Source organism: Cheilinus undulatus, linkage group 19, assembly GCF_018320785.1.
Source record: "Cheilinus undulatus linkage group 19, ASM1832078v1, whole genome shotgun sequence".
Lineage (NCBI taxonomy): Eukaryota > Metazoa > Chordata > Actinopteri > Labriformes > Labridae > Cheilinus > Cheilinus undulatus.
In genome coordinates, this window is record NC_054883.1 from 23516371 (window position 1) to 23535499 (window position 19129).

The window sequence follows — 19129 nt, forward strand, 5'->3', positions numbered from 1 at the left end:
TTGGACACCCTCTGCTAATGAGGCCTTCCAGACTCTCAAGACCTGGTTCACATCAGCACCCATCCTTCAGATGCCAGATCCTGAGAGACAATTTGTGGTGGAGATGGATGCCTCTGATGTGGGGGTAGGGGCTGTACTTTCCCAAAGAGCTGCTAGTGACCAGAAGCTTCATCCTTGTTCCTTCTTCTCTCCCCGACTCACCCCAGCTGAGAGAAATTATGACATAGGGAATGGAGAACTGTTAGCTGTCAAGTTGGCACTTGAAGAATGGCGTCACTGGCTTGAGGGATCCAAGCTGCCCTTCTTGGTCTGGACTAAACATTAAGCCTGACGCTCTCGACAGTTCCTGGAGAAAGAGGACCCGGTCCCTGGTCCTTCTTCCACTCTGGTTGCCTCACTCACCTGGGAGGTGGAGGAGAGAGTTAAGGCTTCCTTGGAAAACCAACCTGGTCCCAGCTCCTGTCCTCCTGACCGTCTGTCCCCTCAGCCTTGAGCTCAGAGGTTTGCAGTGGGCGCACAATTCACGACCTACCTGTCACCCTGGGATATGACGAACCAAAGAGTTCCTTCAGCAGAGGTTCCGGGGGTCCTCACTAGAGGAGGAGACAAGACAGTTTGTTAATACCTGCCCAGTCTGCAACCAACACAAGTCTTCTCACCAAGCTCCTGCTGGTCTCCTGCATCCGCTTCCTGTGCCCCATCGTCCCTGGTCTCACATCTCTTTGGACTTTGTGACTGGTCTGCCACCATCCAATTGTCACACCTGTATCCTGACTGTGGTTGAATGATTCAGCAAGATGGCCCACTTTGTGCCCCTTCCCAAGCTCCCATCTGCCAAGATCACAGCAGAGCTGGTCCTCACTCATGTGTTCAAACTCCACGGGCTTCCCACAGACATTGTTTCTGACAGGGGCCCCCAGTTTACCTCTGTGTTTTGGAGGGAGTTCTGCTCACTTCTTGGAGCCACAGTCAGCCTGTCGTCTGGATTTCATCCTCAGTCTAACGGCCAGACTGAATGTAAAAATCAGGTGATGGAGACTATGCTATGATGTATGGTCTCGAAACATCCATCCTCCTGGTCCAAGGAACTCCTGTGGGTGGAATATGCCCTTAACACCCTGACCAGTTCTGCCACTGGGTTATCACCATTTCAGTGTGCTTATGGTTTTCAGCCACCTCTGTTCCCCACCCAAGAAAAGGAGGCTTCCTGTCCGTCTGCCAAGTCTTTCACCCATCGTTGACATCAGACCTGGAACCAAGCAAGAGCCATTCTCCTCAGCTCAGCAGAACGCTATGCTAAAAATGCAAGTCGTCACCGCACCCCAGCTCCCACCTACCAGGTGGGCGAGAAGGTGTGGCTTTCTACCAGGGATCTATCCTTGCAAGTAGAATCCAAAAAGTTGGCACCCAAGTACATTGGTCCTTATGAAGTTAAGAGAGTCATCAGTCCTATAGCAGTAAGGCTCAAATTGCCCAGGTGCATGCGAATCCATCCCATCTTTCATGTTTCCAAGATCAAACCCGTTCATGAGAGTCCTCTGGTTCCTGCTGTTCCCCCTCCCCCTCCTCCCTGACTCATTGATGGAGGTCCTGCCTACACTGTCCGCCGTCTGCTTCGTTCTTGCCTCTGAGGAAGGGGTCTCCAGTACCTCGTTGACTGGGAAGGGTATGGGCCTGAGAAGAGGTTGTGGGTCCCCGCCTGCCACATAGTAGATGCCCGACTCATTAAGGAATTCCACCGAAGCCATCCAGAGCAGCCATCCAAGACTGCTGCCGCCACAAGAGGTTCCAATCAGGAGACATTTTCTCCCTATTCTCCTGAGGTCTCTGATGATGAGAGCAGGAAGCTATCTTCCCTGGAGGAAGAGGACACAACTGAAGAGGAGGTGGAGCAGATGGGAACGGGTGCCTCAGAAGAGTTCTAGCCCTCCTCCTAGCCCCCTCCACCCACCCTGTTTGGACTTCATTTTGTTCTGGGATGTCAAGAGCTGTCCCTTGAGGGGAGGGTTCTGTCACAGTGTCACTCCTCTGCTCACCTGCTGCATTGTCACTCACACTGCCTCTTCTCCACTCTGCCAGCCAGCCACGCCCACCTCATCAGCCAACTCTGCTCATCTGTGCTCTCAGCTGCCTCTCATGCTCAATCAAGCCAGTTTTAAGCCTCCTCTGCTCACTCAGACTCTGCCAGATTGCTCTTAGCCCTCATGCAAGACTTTCCAGCCCTCTCTTTAGGATTGACTACCCGGTACCGACCCTTCCTGTCTCTGACCTCTGAACCTCGGCTCTGCCCTGAAAAAACACCGAAGCCTTCTGGCCCTGATCTCAAGTTTTTGCTTCTGTGGACTGGATTCTGTTTGCTCGGCTTCTGGACTCCTCAGCTTGTGTGTGACAGCTCTTATCAGATACAGTGAGTGTGCTCTCCTCCTGCTGGATCTTCTGGCTCTGACTTATCTTCTGTCTCTCCCCTGGCTGGGCAGCTCTTTAAGAAGTGATTACTTATTGTTGACCTGGTTGATTCAAGTGCTGTTTCAGCTGTGATCATTAAAGGACAATACGTCTAATTCTCCATCTCTAGTGTGTTGCTATTGGGTACTAAAACCACCCATTACAGAAAGATTTATCCTCCCGTGGAGTCCAGACACTGGTGGTGGTGGTGATGGCTGAAGAAGTCATCTTAGTCCATAGTTGATGGACTTGCAGACTTGGCGGTGATGGGGAGGTGGAGGGTCGCTCGGAGCCACACCATAAATGAACTGCTGGGGTAGAAAGCCAGATTTAAAAGGGGCAGCAAAGATTTGATAGACCATCAGTAAGGAAGTGCTATTGGATAGGTGTGACCAGGTGATGTGAACAGCTGATTATGATGTGACAGAGGGCAAAAGGAGGGAGTGCATGAAATAGGGCTGGCATAAGCTACTAAACCCGCGTGGAGAATATGGTCTTCCTGACTGATATTACGCTAAGCTTCATACAATGGTTGGCTGTCCCAAGCCTTTGGCTCTGCCCATGGGAGGGATGCTGGAAATTCCTGAAAAGGCCATGTTTACCAGGAAGAGTGATCAATGTGATAATGTGGGGGAGAGGAGTTTGGAGCAATGTCTTGACTCAGACATTGCGTAAGGAGTGTAAGAGCTTGCCCAGTGACTCAGAGCAAGGCTGCACAAAACTTTCTTATTCCATTTTTTAATTGCTCACGTTATATTCCTTATTTGTGACTAAATTTATCTCTAATGTGTCGTGTTTATTACCCTTCATGTCCTACTGAAGCACTTCAGACTACTTTGTGCCTGAAAAGGTGCTATGCAAATAAATTCTCTCTGCCTTCTGCAGGATTATCTGGAAAAGGAACCTGTTTCATCATTTTTACAACTTTCTCTTGGCCAATCAGTATCCATCACTGCTAAGTAGGAGGTTACATATGCACCAGTTGTTGATCCTTGTTTCCTTAAGGTAGTTTACTTTAGTTGTCGAGACAGGGAAGACTAGACTGATCCTACTTGTTTTACAGAGGGCCTAAAGCAAGAGGACCCCTGAAAGGTAAGACAGCTTTGTCTATTTCGGTTCTCAGATTTAGTACATCATGACTTAGAACATTATTTTTGCAATTGTTAATGTGTAAACATGCAATTCGGAAGATTTTAACAATTGCAGTAGGAACTTGATTAAAATTTTGCAAGAGCAGTTCATGTCAAAAGTGTGCAAAGAGATTTATTCAGTCAAGGGCCGTTGCTGACTTGTGGGCAATAAAGCAGGTCAATAGGTTGCATTTCTGTGGAGAAGTAGAAGAGAGCTCAATAAAGTGACAATATTTGGTTGTTAAAAGCAGTGAGCCTGCAAAACTTCAATGACATTTGGAAGAGAAGAAACAGAGTTTAATGCAAAACCACTGTAGGCTTTATACTGCGTTCCAAATTATTATGCAAATGGGATTTTAGTGTCATAAACAGTCAAATATTTGTTTTTCAATTAAACTCATGGATGGTATTGTGTCTCAGGGCTCTCTGAATCACTGAAATCAATTTCAGACACCAGTATGGGCAGTATGGGAAAGAAAAGGATCTCTCTGCTGCCGAAAAGTGTCAAATAGTGTGATGCCTTGGACAAGGAATGAAAAAAAATGTAATGAAAAATGAAGTGTGAGCATCATAGTGTGAAGAAATTTGTGGCTGATTCAGAGCACGGACGGGTTTGTGCAGATAAAGGCATAATGAGGAAGGTTTCTGACAGACAAATTCATCAGATTAAGAGAGCAGCTGTTAAAATGCCATTACAAAGCAGCGAACAGATATTTGAAGCTGCTGGTGCCTCTAGAGTCCCACCAAACCTAAACGTGTAGGATCCTCCAGAGGCTTGCAGTAGTGTATAAACCTACTATTCAGCTGCCCTATCCAATGCTCACAAGCAGAAATAGTTGCAGTGGGCCCAGAAATACATGAAGACTCAATTTCAAACAGTCTTGTTTACTGATGAGTGCTGTGCAACCCTGGATGGTCCAGTTGGAGGAGCAGTGGATGATTGGTGGATGGCCACCATGTCGCAGCAAGGCTGTGATGTCAGCAAGGAGGTGGCGGAGTCATGTTTTGGGCCGGAATCATGAGGAGAGAGCTGGTAGACCCCTTTAGGGTCCCTGAAGGTGTGAAAATGACCTCGGCATGGTACAAAAAGAAGAACAGTGCTAATCAAAGAAGGGCTCCTATGTTAACATGGAACTTGGCCTGTTAAGATGTTTTTGATTGAAATAGCTTTCGATATCAGTAAATATGGCCTCCTAATGCTGCAAATTCAACAAATGACCATTTCAGTTCTTTACAACCTATGAAATTTTTTAACACTTTTTTGTGCATAATAATGTGGAAAAGTGCATTTTGAGGTTTTTATTTTTAAAAAATAATGGTTATCATTATGAAGTTTGTTGAAAAACATTAGAATTATGTTCTAACAGCTGATGACTTGAAAAATATTCTGTCATTTGCATTAATATTTAGGAAAATAAGAGAAAAATGTCATTTGCATAATAATGTGGAATGTGGTGTATTCTTGGATGAAATCAAATCAATAACATTTGCTTAGCATATCTGATTTTTTGTCTTAATTTCCAAAAGTGAAACTGGGTTTCCCTATATTATTTCCACAGACATGAGGCTTCTCTGTCTTCTGCAGCTTTTTACTTTGGCTGCTTGCAGCGGCTCCAGAACCAGAGACTGGGCTCACCATGGTGCCCCCATGTTTGCCGACCTCACAGTGCGTGAGTTAAAAGCTGTCCGGGCCTACATGCACAGCATCCCAGAGCTGGAGCTCACGAACGCTCGGAGCAGGACTCTGAAGAAGAACAGCATCCTCTTGATAGAGCTCCATCTGCCAAAGAAGCACGAAGCTCTGAGAGCTTTGGACCGTGGACAAGCCAAACCCCCACGTCAAGCCCGTGTCGTCATTCAGTTTGGCAACCAGACCAAACCTACCATCACTGAGTACATCGTGAGTCCTCTGCCATCTCCGACCTCCCATGAAGTTAAAACATTCAAGGGAAACAGGCCTATCTCATTCGAGTCGAGGCCTATTAGTTCTTCTGAGTACTACCATGTTGAAAAACTACTTGAGAAGATTGCTACCAAAGCGCACAAGCTCCTCTTTGAGACCACAGGAGGGTTTTCTTATACCAACTGCACCAATCGCTGCATGACATTTTCCGACATTGCTCCTCGTGGGCTGGGTCCAGGTGAGAGGAGAACCTGGATCATGTTGCAGAAGTTCGTGGAGGGTTTTTTTATCCACCCAGTCGGGTTTGAGGTACTCATCAATCACAAGGATGTGGATCCAGAAAAGTGGACTGTTGAGAAAGTGTGGTACAACAGCATGTACTTTGACAGTGTCGAGGAACTGGTGGAAAAATATGAATCAGGAGAAGTGGAGAAGGTGAAACTACCCCCACATGATGACAGTGACCTCTACTCCACGTATATCCCCAGGGGGAAGAGCAACACCCCGTCTGATATCCATGGTCCAAAGTTTGTTGAGCCCCAGGGACCTCGCTATCACGTTGACCGGAATTTTGTTGAATATGCCGGATGGTCTTTCGCTTACCGAGTCCGTTCATCAGCTGGGCTTCAAGTTTTTGACCTACGGTTTAACGGGGAAAGGATTGCTTATGAGATCAGCCTTCAGGAAGCCATTGCATTCTACTCTGGTGACACTCCTGCTGGCATGCAAACAAAGTACATTGATGCCGGCTGGGCTATGGGCGCCTCAAGCTACGAGCTGGCACCTGGAATTGACTGTCCAGAGATTGCCCATTTTGTTGACCTCTACCACTTCTTTGACACGGACAAACCTCAGCGCCACAGAAATGCGCTCTGTATTTTTGAGATGAACACTGGTATACCTTTAAGAAGACACTTTGACTCCGACTTCAATGGGGGATACAACTTCTATGGAGGCTTGGAAAACATGGTGCTGGTGTTACGAACAACCTCAACCGTCTACAATTACGACTACATCTGGGACTTCCTCTTCTACCAGAATGGGGTAGTGGAGGTCAAAGTCAGTGCTACCGGATACATCCACGCCACTTTCTTCACACCAAACGGACTTCACTATGGTACCAAAGTGTACAATTATGTTCTCGGTAACCTGCACACTCACCTCATCCACTATAAGGTGGATCTGGATATTGCTGGTGAGTATTTTACTAAAGCCACGATAAACTGTATGTGACATAGGATCTTACTTTCATCTAGCATCTGTAATAAATGGACACTAGATCAATATAATTTACCAAATAGACTGTTTCAAAATCATGGCAAAGCAGGTCATCAGAAGAGCTAAAACATCTTTTCTATCATGGAAAGCTTTCAGTGTTGTTTTTGCCGTCTAATTCATAAAGAAATGTGGTCCTATTTTGATGCTATACTGAAGCTACGTCTGAGTTTATCTGCACCAGCGGCATCCACTGCTATCAGCTTTCAGTAACCATTTCCAGTTCAGCACAAGCAGATTGGAGCTGTGCAAGATGGATTTGCCTGATGACAGATGTGGAGGCTGGTAAATCCCTCTGCTTTGCAAGGTTAAAATACTGCCCGCTTTACCCTCAAATTCTACATATTCCGTCAGTGCAGCAATCTGCATGCAAATCGCTCCCTTTCGAGGTAATCTTTACAATTCCCGTTTACGTACTCTGGTAAGACAGCATGCACTAAAAACACCACTCAGCTCCATTCAAGATATGCACCAGATCTGTTTTCAGTTGTTGCTGCCAAAACTTGTCAATCCCAATAGAGCAGATTGGCCCAAACAGGAGGATCAATGTGCAAAGCATCCTGCCAACTGCAAAACACAAAACGATGCAGACACTGCATGGAAAAGTTTTAAGTATTCTTAAAAATGCGGCAGCTAGCGTTAGCCCTGGTTAAGTTGCATAGCCGAAAACGGCAGCAATATGCAGTTCAAAACAAAGTAGAAGAAAAAATAGGCAGCTTTATGGTCATCAGAATGCCAGTGCAAGATCTGGGGCAACTCTACCCAGTCAAGATTTGAATGAGGATTTTTATTATGTGGTCTTCTGCTGCATGGCAGTTGCAGGATTAAATGTGAATATTTTCTGCTGTCCTAGCATCAGCTCAACCCAACTTCATGCAGAAAATTTCAGGAAGTTTTCCAATTTGTGCATATGTTAATTGGCTGTAGTGGACATTTAATAATGTATTGGTTAGACTTTTAAGAGACAATTTTTGTTCAACTGTGTTCCATATTTTGCCCTTTTACACCAATTTCCATAGTGGGCACTTATAAGGAAAGTCAAGAATTTATTTGCATAGCTTCTTTTGATAACTGAGCATTGAAAAGCACTTTTTTTTACTTAAAGCCACTTCAAGAATTGAAAGTAAACACAGACACCTAGATTTATCTCCTTTATTAATGCTAGCCCAGATAAACCAGCCTACTGGACTTTATCCTGTCATAAAGTAAGAGCCTTGGCCAGACAATCCTATGCTATTGTGTTCTGTTGAAATGTTTGATCAAGGCTTTGGCAAGCATAAAGTCAACAACTTTATCCTTGAAAATCTTCTTAAAAGCCTCTGCTGTTTTCTATGTGCACGTGCTGCAAAACGTTTGAAAGACTTAGAAACTCAAATATACATGTGAAGTGTCTCAACAGACTGCAGAAACTCTGATACTGAACTTCTCATGACAACTCTGTCTCCACAGGTCGGGAAAACAGCTTTGAGTCAATAGATCTGAAGTTGGTGAACTTCACAAACCCCTGGAGTCCAAACCATTTCATCGTTCAGTCCAAACTTCACAAGACAGAGCACAAGACAGAGAGATCTGCTGCTTTCCGCTTTGGCAAAAAGTTTCCTCGCTATGTGCACTTCTACAACCCTAGTGAGAAGAATAAATGGGGGCATGAGAAGGGTTACCGCATTCAGTTTAACTCACATGCCCATACTGTGCTTCCAAGAGGATGGAGGGAGGAAAAAGGCATCAGTTGGTCAAGGTAATGACATTATTGCTTATTATCTTGTTGGAAGAACTTATCTAAATCTAGGGAGCAGCATGCAGTATGTTGTGCATTCATGCAAAGTTTACACAAATAGCAAATTATGTGCTTCTGATTGACCCCGTGAGGATGAGTGATGTTTACATGGTTAATCTCTGGATTGGGATTTTAATTATAAATTTGGTCAAAATTAAGTTATAGTTGAGTATCAACATATCCTAAACAGTGGATCAGTGTTTGTTGAATGTAGTCTTCATCACCTCATAGTAGATTAGCTCTCTTGGGTGTTTGCAATTCTTGCTAAAAGGGCACGTCATGAAAAGCACATTGATTGAACTGTTTAAACTGTTTTCTGAACGGTTTCCCTGCAGGTATCCTCTGGCTGTGACTCGTCATAGAGACAGTGAAGCCACCAGCAGCAGCATTTACACACAGAATGACCCCTGGGAGCCTGTTGTCTCATTTGAAGACTACATCCGCAACGATGAAGAAATCGTAAACCAGGTACAGAGCTGAACATTAAACTTGACAAGAGTGTGCCAAACATTCCTGACTGAAAACCACCTTGTACCAAATTTAAAAAATAGGTGTATCATTATGCAGTTCCACCTATGAGACACTTGTAAATTTGGGGCTCCTGTTGGCCTAGTAGTTAGTACATACACCCCTCATATAAAGACTAAAAAATTAGGAGAAAAATGCCATCCTAACCTATCTAGCCCAATGTAAATACATCAATTCCCCCATTGTGAAATCAAGAATTAACTTTGATTAACCATATTTTTTGGAACGCTGAGTTCAGTTTCACTAGTGACACCCAGATCTGATCACTGGAAGACCTATTGGATCCAGAAATCCTTTAAATAGAACCAGTCTGACAAAGTAGGCTAAAAGATTTCTAAAAGCAGCACTTTATGGCACCATAGATAGAAATTTAAGAGCAGATGAGAAACAAAGTCATTGACATCTATCAGTCTGGAAAGGGTTACAATGACATTTCCGAGGCTTTGGGACTCCAGCCAACAATGATGAGAGCCATTATCCACAAATGGAGAAAAAGTTACAGTGGCAAGCCTTTCCGGGAGTGGCTGGCAAACTAGAACGACTCAAAGAGTGCATCAACAACCCATCCAGGAGGTCCCAAAAGAACCCAAAACATCTAAAGACCTGCAGGTCTCACTAGACTCAGTTGAGATCAGTGTTCATGATTCAACAATAAGAAAGAGACCGGGAAAAAATGGCATCATGGGAGAGTTCTAAGACCAAAACCACTGCTGACAAAAAAGAACACAAAGGCTCGTCTTACATTTGAAGATGATCATCTGGATGAACCCCAAGACTTTTGGGAAAATTTCTGTGGACTGACTAGACGAAAGTTAAACTTTTTGGAGGTTTAAAAAGCTTACCGCTTCAGGGCCTGGATGGAACCATGTTTTCTGCTCTCTAGCATAAAATCCTGAAGGAGAATGTCTGACCATCAGTTCCTAACCTCAACTCAAGCACACTTGGATTTTGGGGCAGGGCAATGATCCCAAACATACCAGCAAGTCCACCTTTGAATGGCTAATAAAAACAAAATGAAGGTTCTGGAGGGGCCTAGTCAAATTCTGGACATGTTTTGCATTTACTATGATTATCTTTGTCTTACATTAAAATACGTTTGATGATCTGAAACATTTAAGTATGACACGTGCAAAAAAGGGCCTGAATACTTACATCATTGTGATATTTAAGTTTTTTATTTATAGTAAATTCTGTTTTCACTTTCATGGTGGGATACTAAGTGTGAAGTAATGAGAGAAAAAAATATTTAAATGACTGTTGCATCAGGCTGCAACATAACAAAACTGAAAAAGTGAAAGGGGTCTGGGTACTCTAAATTCACTGTGGTTTTATGAATGCAGTTTAAATTTTCAGTCTAATATAGTTTTTTAAAGATAAAGTTACCTAACCAACTGCTTTATTTTGGACGTTTCAAAGGGATTCTGGGAAATGTGGTGTACTTTTTGGGGGGTTGTGTTGGAGGTGTTTTTGTAAAAGTTTCTATCAGTGGTTTAGATTTGGCTTCCTTAAAGAATTTGTTCATCATTCACCACTAATGCTGACATTTCAATCTGTTTGCTCTTTAAACGTAGAGAAAAAACACCTTTTATGTGTCCCACTCTGCTCTAATGTGCTGTTTGCTCTCCTGTGTGCAGGACCTGGTTGCCTGGGTAACGGTGGGCTTCCTGCATGTGCCTCACTCAGAGGACATCCCCAACACAGCAACACCTGGCAACGCTGTGGGCTTCTTCCTCCGACCCTTCAACTTCTTCGATGAAGATCCTTCACTAGCATCCAAAAGCACCATCATCGTCAGGCCGGGCGCGGACAGCAAGCCCAAAGTCCAAAGGTGGACACCCGAGGTGGTTGGTCACTGTGTGACAGACAAGCCATTCTCCTACAACGGCACGTATGCAGGAGTGTAGAGTTAGGGGTGTTGTTTTAAAGCAGCTAAAATTGAAAACCACCACAAGATTTACATAGTCAGACATTTTCTCTGTCTTTATAACCAAATGAGGATTTTTTGCAGAATGAATATTTTTAAAAGACTAAATGATACATAAAAAAAATGTTTTTTTGATGATTAAAGTCTGTCATTGCTGGTCTTATGTCTAATTATATGAATACTGATGGTAATTTTAAAGCTCCTGTGGGAACTTTTTGTTTCGTTGACTTTGGCACCTCCTGTGGCCTAAGCTGTAATGCTCTCTGGCATTTTGGCTTGAAAATTGTATCTTGTTTTCATTTAAAAGTTAAATATATTGTTAATTTTTATGTGTGCTATGGAAAATGTAAAGATGAAAACATTCCAAAGGTGCATATTCTAAATTGGAATACATGATATTATTAGCATAATATCAGTAACAGCAGTTATGAACATTTTGCTGATATTTACAAAAGACATTTTGGTTCTATACACATAAACTGTAGATGGTTTTATACCTACTCAAATGTACTGAATATGATATCAAAGCTCCTGCACAGAACTTTTTGTTCTGTTGACTTTGGCGCCTCCAGTGGACAAAATTATATAGCTTTCTGACATTTTGCTGGCTTAAAAAAGTAACATGTTTACTTTGAAATGTAATCATATTCATCATAATGAATGTTGGCTGTCGAAAATGTAAAAAAACAACAACAAAAGACTTCAGTGCTGCATCCTCAAAATTTTCTGTTCTTATACCAACCCATTGACTGATTGACGTGTAAAATGTTTTTTAATGAATAAAGTCTGTCATTGCTGGTTATTTATCTACCTGTATTTACTGAATATAATTTCAAAGCTCCTCTAGCATGAAGCAGCATAGATTTTTGATGTTTTGCTGCTTTGAAAATTCTGTTTTCCTTTAATGGTTGAATTTGTTTATCATGATTAATGATTGCTGTTAAAAGGTAACCTTTTAAAATACTCTACATTTCCCATCCAATAGCTGACCAATGGCTGCAGGTAAAGTGTAAAAAAGCTCTTAATAGTCTGTATTGTTGCAGATAATCTCAATTTAATTTGTTGGTCCAAAAAGAGCCATCATTATCATCATTTCAGATTTATGTTCTTCAGATAGACTTCTCTGTGTCTCTAATGGTCCTTGCTACTGAAATATAGAAAGTTACGGACTGTTAAACTAAATCATAAACTATAAATTCATCTTAATTTTGATCTAACACATTAAATTAAACCACTCGTGTAACCTGCAGGAAAACGGGGGTGGATTTGTGATGCTGGGGGTTCTTGGGAGCTCCTGTAATCCTATGTTGCGTCTCCATGGCTGAGGTTTAGCAGCAGCGAACATCCAGGATGCAGGATGCTCTGTATCCGCCCTGCATGTGGTAAACCTCTCACTCTCTGCGAGCTCTGCTGGCCACCACCACGGGAATGTTTTTAACTGGAAAGACAACAGGCCTTACAGAGCAAACAGCCTGATTCCGGATCCTTCCCCCCCAAAAAAACAGTCCAGGATACCTGTGAACTTTCCCCTGGAGACCAAACTTTACATACAGTGTGACTCAATGGAGTGAATATCAGATGTACATGCAACTGCTTTAAAGGCCAAATAAATCAAACCATTGATCAAGTTGATGGATTTAATTTCAAAATTTCTTAAACTATTAGTGCAACATTCCCAGGAAGCAAACTTAAATAACTGCTGAGGAGAGGAGTAGAGAGAATTCGTGTGAAGAGTAAATAATGATTTAGGAAAAGGAATTTTCTGTTTTCACTAAAGCTCTTTTATAAGTGTGTGCCAGTGTTTTACAGTGTGCATGGTAAAAGAAGGATAACATGAAAGCTGTGCACGCACGGAGAGAAGAGAGAACAAAAAAACACGTAAACTCTGTAACAAGCATTCCTATTGACGTCGCCATGGCAATGATGCTGTGGACGTAACAACAGACAAACTATAGGACAGCAGTGAGGACGTGTGGCTGCACATGGAACACAGTTACTCTTTCTTAGCTGACTTTTATGCACAAGATCTGTCAAATAAAGACACATTTCATCTAACCCATGCTTTAGTATTCTTTAAACTTCTCTGCTGGCACTCTCTTTTGAGACCAATGTAATGGATAAAGTTATATTAGAGGCACTGAGGTATAGCTTGTTCTTTTAGGTTTGACTTTAAACAAGAAGATGCATCGGTCAGAGTCCAGGATAAAGGATGAGGATGTACTAATATAGTTCACTGCTTCACTTGGATTCTCATTAAATAACATGTTTTATACTAGGCCTAAAGGAAATAAAGCTCGTCATGCCATCAGTGTGTGAATGTGGAGTGACTGTGATGAATGACCTGTGGTATAAAAGAACTCTGAGTCAGATGACTAGAAAAGGGCTATACAAGCTCAAGTCCATTTACCATTTAACTTTAAAAGGCCAAACATAGGGAAGCCAATTTCTGGCACAAAAGTGTAGCATTCAACAAAAAATAAAACCAAAAATCCTAAATCACAATAATGGGACTCTAAGCCATAAAGATAAAATTCAGAATTATGAGATAAAACATAAAAACTCTGAAATAAAAAGTCGTTATGAGATTTTAAAAAATCAAATGTATGAGATGAAAAGTCATAAGTATGAAAAAAACATAATGGTGAGATTAAAAGTCACAGTTATGAGAGATAAGTCATGAATGTGAGTTAAAAGTTGTATGAATAAAAGGTGATGAGATAAAAATGATAATTATGAGATATAATGTCAAAATTATAAGAAAGGATGGTTAATTCTAAGACAAAGGTCATAATTATTAGATAAAATGTACATAGTCTGAAATAAAAATTCATTATGAGGTAAAAATCTAATTTATGAGATAAAAGAGTCATATCATGAGATAAAAATGTCATAATAATGAGAAAAAAATCATAGATGTGAGATAAAAAAAATGATAAGTATGAGATAAAAGGTCATAGATGTGAGATAAGAAAATGATTATTATGAGATGAAAAGTATTAGCTTAGCTTTAGGGGAAAAAAAAGTGTAAATTATGAGGAAGTGTATCATAATTGTCTTATCATGTAAACATTACCTTATCATTGACCTTTTATAATTATGATATATTTTCCCATAATTTGGAATTTTTATCTCATAATTCCAACTTTTAATTTCATCTTTATGGCTTTTAACACATTAATGACTTTTATCTTATAATTATGGCTTATTTTCTCGTGGTTCCTGCTTTTCATCTCACTATAATGGCTTTTTATCTCATAATTTTAATTTTTTTCTAATAATTTTGACTATTTATTTCACCATTATTATTCATTTTATACCTTTTTTTTATTTCGTAGTTAGGATTATTTTTCTCACAATTTCGAATGAAAATGTTTTTAAAATTCATTTATTACCTTTTTAAAATTGCGTGACTCGTGTTTTTTAAGTGGCAGTAATGGGCTTTCATGGGTTTCCCTATGTGGTTTAGAAATGACGCATGCGCCATCTGCTGGTAAACATAGAGCAGTAAAAATGGCGTCTATGATCGAACTTTTCACACGTGAAATTAACAAACCTTAGACCAGCAAAGAAACTCACAGTTTGACTTTCAGGAGACACCAAAACAGGAGAACAGAGAACACGTCACGAGCATCCTTCCTCTATCCTTCTCCAGGTTAGCATTAGGCTACTACAGGTGAAGTCAGTCACTTATGTTTAGCCATGGATTTATTTATGGGAATACTGCTGGTCGTCTTAAAGGTGAGTGATGAACAAAAGTTGTCTGTCAGTGAGACTTGAGTTTCCTGACAACATGCAGCAAACTTCCTGAGGGTCTGTGTCACCACTGAAGCACTACCAGTAATTCTAATGAGGGTGTTTTAAGTGGCCTATATTAGGACCGTTTTGTTGTTCTACCTATTGATCATATTATTGTGATAAATTAAAAAAAGAAAAAACACAAACCAACATATGGTACAATTCCTATTCCTCATATTTATTGACATTAAATGATCCATTAATAATCTATACATTTATGTTAAAATCAAACATTTCTCTTAACTCCTACTTTTCTGGGTCACGTGGCCTCGCTCAGCCATGGGATGTTGTGTGATTCTGGTCAAATGCTTTCCAAGAAAGGTCTTAGTAATAACTGCTGTGCTGTGCTTTTTAGAGTAGAAATACTATAATGTTTTCCTAAACCATCACTGTTAACCTTAATTTGGTTCACCAGGGACAATCTGAGTGTAGAAAAGTCATATTTTTAGTCATTAAACCACAGACTGTCTTAGCTGTATAAGAAAGGCCATAGCTCCTACCACATGTTTAGCCTGAAAGTGGATTAAATCCATCACAGTTTGACTGTTAAGATAGCTAATCCTTTTGAGACCAGCAGGTGGCACTGTTCTACTGTTGTTCAAAAAATGACCCATCAGACAGCGTTCTGGAGGCTTCTCTGCATTTACTTCTAGTTTCAGGTCCTATTTGAGACCCGTGAGACAATTTGATAAACTATTTTGATACTGAACTACCAACAGTACAGTTAAGCTTTCTGTAATTTACAGTAAAACGTCAGCAAAACACAACTTTTATATTTGAAAAATTAGATATTTGTGTATGTACAGGAAACATGAAAAATAATTTTGTAATGTGATTGTTGATTTAACCAAGGCATGAGCAAATTTTATTGAAATCTGTTTAATTTCACTTATTTTTCTATAAAAGACTACGTTAAGTAGATCAAACTTTTGACCCATCTCAAATTGAGGCTGGGAGCAAGATAAAGGGCTGCATTCCCTAGTAAACACTCCCCGGAGACTAAACAGGATTCAAGGATCTTCTGGACGTGCTAGTTTGTTTTTCTCTCACATTTTTCCACTACGTCCCTCAGTGCTGAGGCAGAAATAACTTTCCACTTGGTTAAAGCAAATACATGACTAAGCGGGAGATTATTTTCATTGAAAGTGATCCAAAGCCTACTCAGCATGTTTATTTGGTACCTAAGACTGTGTGAATGTAAAATACAGTTATTATAAATGTTAATTTAGGTATTAGAATAAATATGGGTTTAAAAACATATGATCCAACTAACAGGGTTGCAGTGTGATATCCGAATGTCTTTATCCCCCTTATTCCTAGCTGGGACTTCTGTCACTGAATGAGGAACCAGTGTTTTCTAAGACACTGATCCTGAGATGTGTAAAAATGTGTGAATGTTCTTTTAACTTCCACTTTTGAGGGATGAGAGGACAGTCTAAAAAGATGGCCTCAGATTACATACTCCAGCATATTTAGCTAACTTTATTGGCTTCATATTAGTAGTTACACAGTAAGGTCTAACTGAGGAAACATGATAATCTTTTTTTCCTTATTTCTTCTCATTCTTTGAAAAAAGATCAACAAAAAGAAAATTTTAACAGTGTTTATAGGACACACTTAATCCTGCACTCCAGGATCAATAGACCTTCATAATAAACAAACCTGTCCTCTGCAAGTACAACCCCGATTCCAAAAAAGTTGGCTTGCTGTGTAAAATGTAAAAGCAGGCTACAGTGATGTCAAATCTCATAAACACTTATTCTATTCCCAATAGAACATAAACAAAATGTCAGATGTACTGAGAAATATTACCATTTCATGAAAAATATTATCCCATTTTGAATTTGATGGCAGCAACACATCTAAAAAAAAGTAGGGACAAGGCAACAAAAGGCTGGAAAAGTAAGTGATATGAATGAAAAACAGCTGGAGAAGCATCTTAAAAGGTTAATTGTCAACAGGTAAGTAAGATGACTGGGTATAAAAGGAGCATTTCACAGAGGCAGAGTCTCTCAGAAGGAAGGATTGGCAGAAGTTCACCAATCCGTGAAAGGCTGATCTGCAAATTGTGGAACAATTTTCATTAAAATGTCCCTAAACATAAGATTCTGAAGACTTTGAATATCTTCCCGTCTACAGTCAATATCATTATCTGGCTGTATCACTCACAAATCAGTGTTAATTTGGTGATTAAAACAATGACTAAAAACTTTTTTTGACAGCCTTTTTTTCCATGAGCAAGACTAGACTAAGACTAGCCAAAAATAAATCTTTGGTGACTAAACTAGGCGAAAATGTAATTAAGTTTTCGTCAGACATTCACAATCCATGATATTTCTCCACTGTGGATAAATCTGTCAAAATACATCTGTAGCTATTCTGCTTCTTAGCTGTTGAAATCAGGGATCTCAGGTTTGGCAGAGTGTAGAACACACTACCATGATTTCGTTCCAGATTCAGCTTCATTCTGACAACGCCTCCTTCAGAGAAGGCCTTGCATATATCAGCAAGACAATGCTAAACCACATATCACATCCATCACAACAGCATGGCTTCACGGTAGAAGAGTCTTAGTGCTGAACTAGCCGACAGTCCACAACTTTCACCAACAGAAAACATTTGGAGCATCATAAAAGTATGACACAGCAAAGAAGACCCAGGACTGTTGAGCAGCTAGAATGGGACAACATTACTCTCCCAAATCTCCAGCAGCTGGTCTCCTCACTTCCCAGATGTTTACAATCTGTTGTTAAAACAAAAAAAGGATGCTACACAATGATAAACATCGCCCTGTCCCTACTTTTTTGGGATGTGTTGCTGCCATCAAATTTTAAATGAAGGGTCATATCTGGGTTATGAACAACTGTAGCTTTAATCTTAAACAGCTGATCTATAGCTTCTTATGTATGCAGTCAGCCATTCAAGTTTTCATTACTGGGATTAGGTTAGAAAGAGTACTAGTGGGATTGTTGTCATTTCCTTTAAAGGATCATAATGAATGAAAACTGTAGTTGTAAGGTCAGTAGTTTCCCTAGGTTAGATGACAGCAGTGAGCAGACAGCTGTGTTCCTGGTAGTCTCTCTAAAATAATGTTAATAATTTTAATGAAAGATACTAATGGACTTACTGACTGATGAAACACTGAATAGACATGATGCCAGCTCTGTATAAATAGGTAATTATGTGACTGGGGGTGTCCTGTAGCAGTGACGTCAGCGGGAGGTTCAGAATAGAGCAGCGAGAAGTCCTCTAAAGTTAGCTAAAACGAAACGGGAAGACAGAAGTCTAAGCCTTCACAATAAAGCAGCTGAAAAATACACCCTGATTTTTAAAAATCTGTTTTTTTTTTTGGTACACATTTTAACCCCTGTAATAAAAAAAAAAATTCTGAATTGCAGGATATGAAATCATGAATATAAAAGCACAATGATTGGATTTTTTTTTAAAGAAAACTCTCATTTAAAAAAAAATTTAAACCTACTTTCAGATACAGATATTTGCAAAATCAATTTTAAAAATAGGGTGCTGAGGTAAATGTAAATAAAAAAAAAAGAATGCAATGATCATCAAATCAAATTTACTATTTTATTCACAATGGAACATAAACGTATCAAATATTGAAACAGAGACATAAAGTAGGGGCAACCAAAGGCTGTAAAAAAAAAAAAGGCGGTATTAATGAAAAATAGCTGGAGGAGCATTTTGCAGCTAATTGGGTTAATTAGCAACAGGTCATGACTAGGTATAAAAGGATCCTTTTAGATAGGCACAGTCTCAAAACTAAGCTATGTAGATAACGTAGCGACATAACTAATGTAGCCATGCAGCTAGTGTAGCTAAAGCTAAGCTTGCAAAGCAGCTACTAAAGCTACATAGCTACATTCTCTGTGTAGCTATGCAGCTTTGGCTATGTTTTCTATGCTCGCATCGCTAAAGCTAAATTAGCCATAGCCTAGTAATGTTAATTATGTATAAACTAGTGTATCTATGTTAGCCTTAGCAATCGAAAGCAAAGCTAAAGTGAGCCACCATCCCTGCCAGACTTTGTTTATGAATGAAGCTGGAAAAAATCTAAAACTGGAAATATGTCATACTGGCAAATAACAGCACTTTCTTTCTTAGATATTTGGTGTCTCAGATAAACAGTCTGTAGCAAGGCTGTGTTGCAGCTGGCCAAAATCAATGGATGCTAATGCCACTTCAACTCAAAAATACCGAAATATCCCGTCGAAACTCAAGTGATAAAATGAATAGGTCCTTCCCTCTTATAGGTCAAATTTTATTTTGAAGGATAAAGCCGGAAGTTCTTTGTACTACACCGTCTTTCTTCCTCCCGTTTAGGTCTGAGCAGG

The 19129-nt window shown here is 40.4% G+C and overlaps 1 protein-coding gene across 2 annotated transcripts; it reads left to right on the forward strand.

The window, feature by feature from the left end:
* The first annotated feature begins 2218 nt into the window (after window positions 1-2218).
* On the forward strand, window positions 2219-11762 carry aoc1 (amine oxidase copper containing 1). 2 transcript variants are annotated; one of them, XM_041813666.1, is made up of 6 exons: window positions 2219-2407; window positions 3331-3537; window positions 5135-6673; window positions 8203-8491; window positions 8866-8998; window positions 10693-11762. In XM_041813666.1, exons 3-6 carry the CDS (start codon window positions 5137-5139, stop codon window positions 10960-10962), a joined length of 2229 nt encoding a protein of 742 aa, XP_041669600.1. In that variant the 5' UTR covers window positions 2219-2407; window positions 3331-3537; window positions 5135-5136; the 3' UTR covers window positions 10963-11762. The 2 variants fall into 2 exon arrangements, with proteins under 2 accessions (XP_041669600.1, XP_041669601.1); XM_041813667.1 differs by lacking the exon at window positions 2219-2407 and having other exon boundaries at window positions 3276-3537.
* Window positions 11763-19129: the final 7367 nt, after the last annotated feature.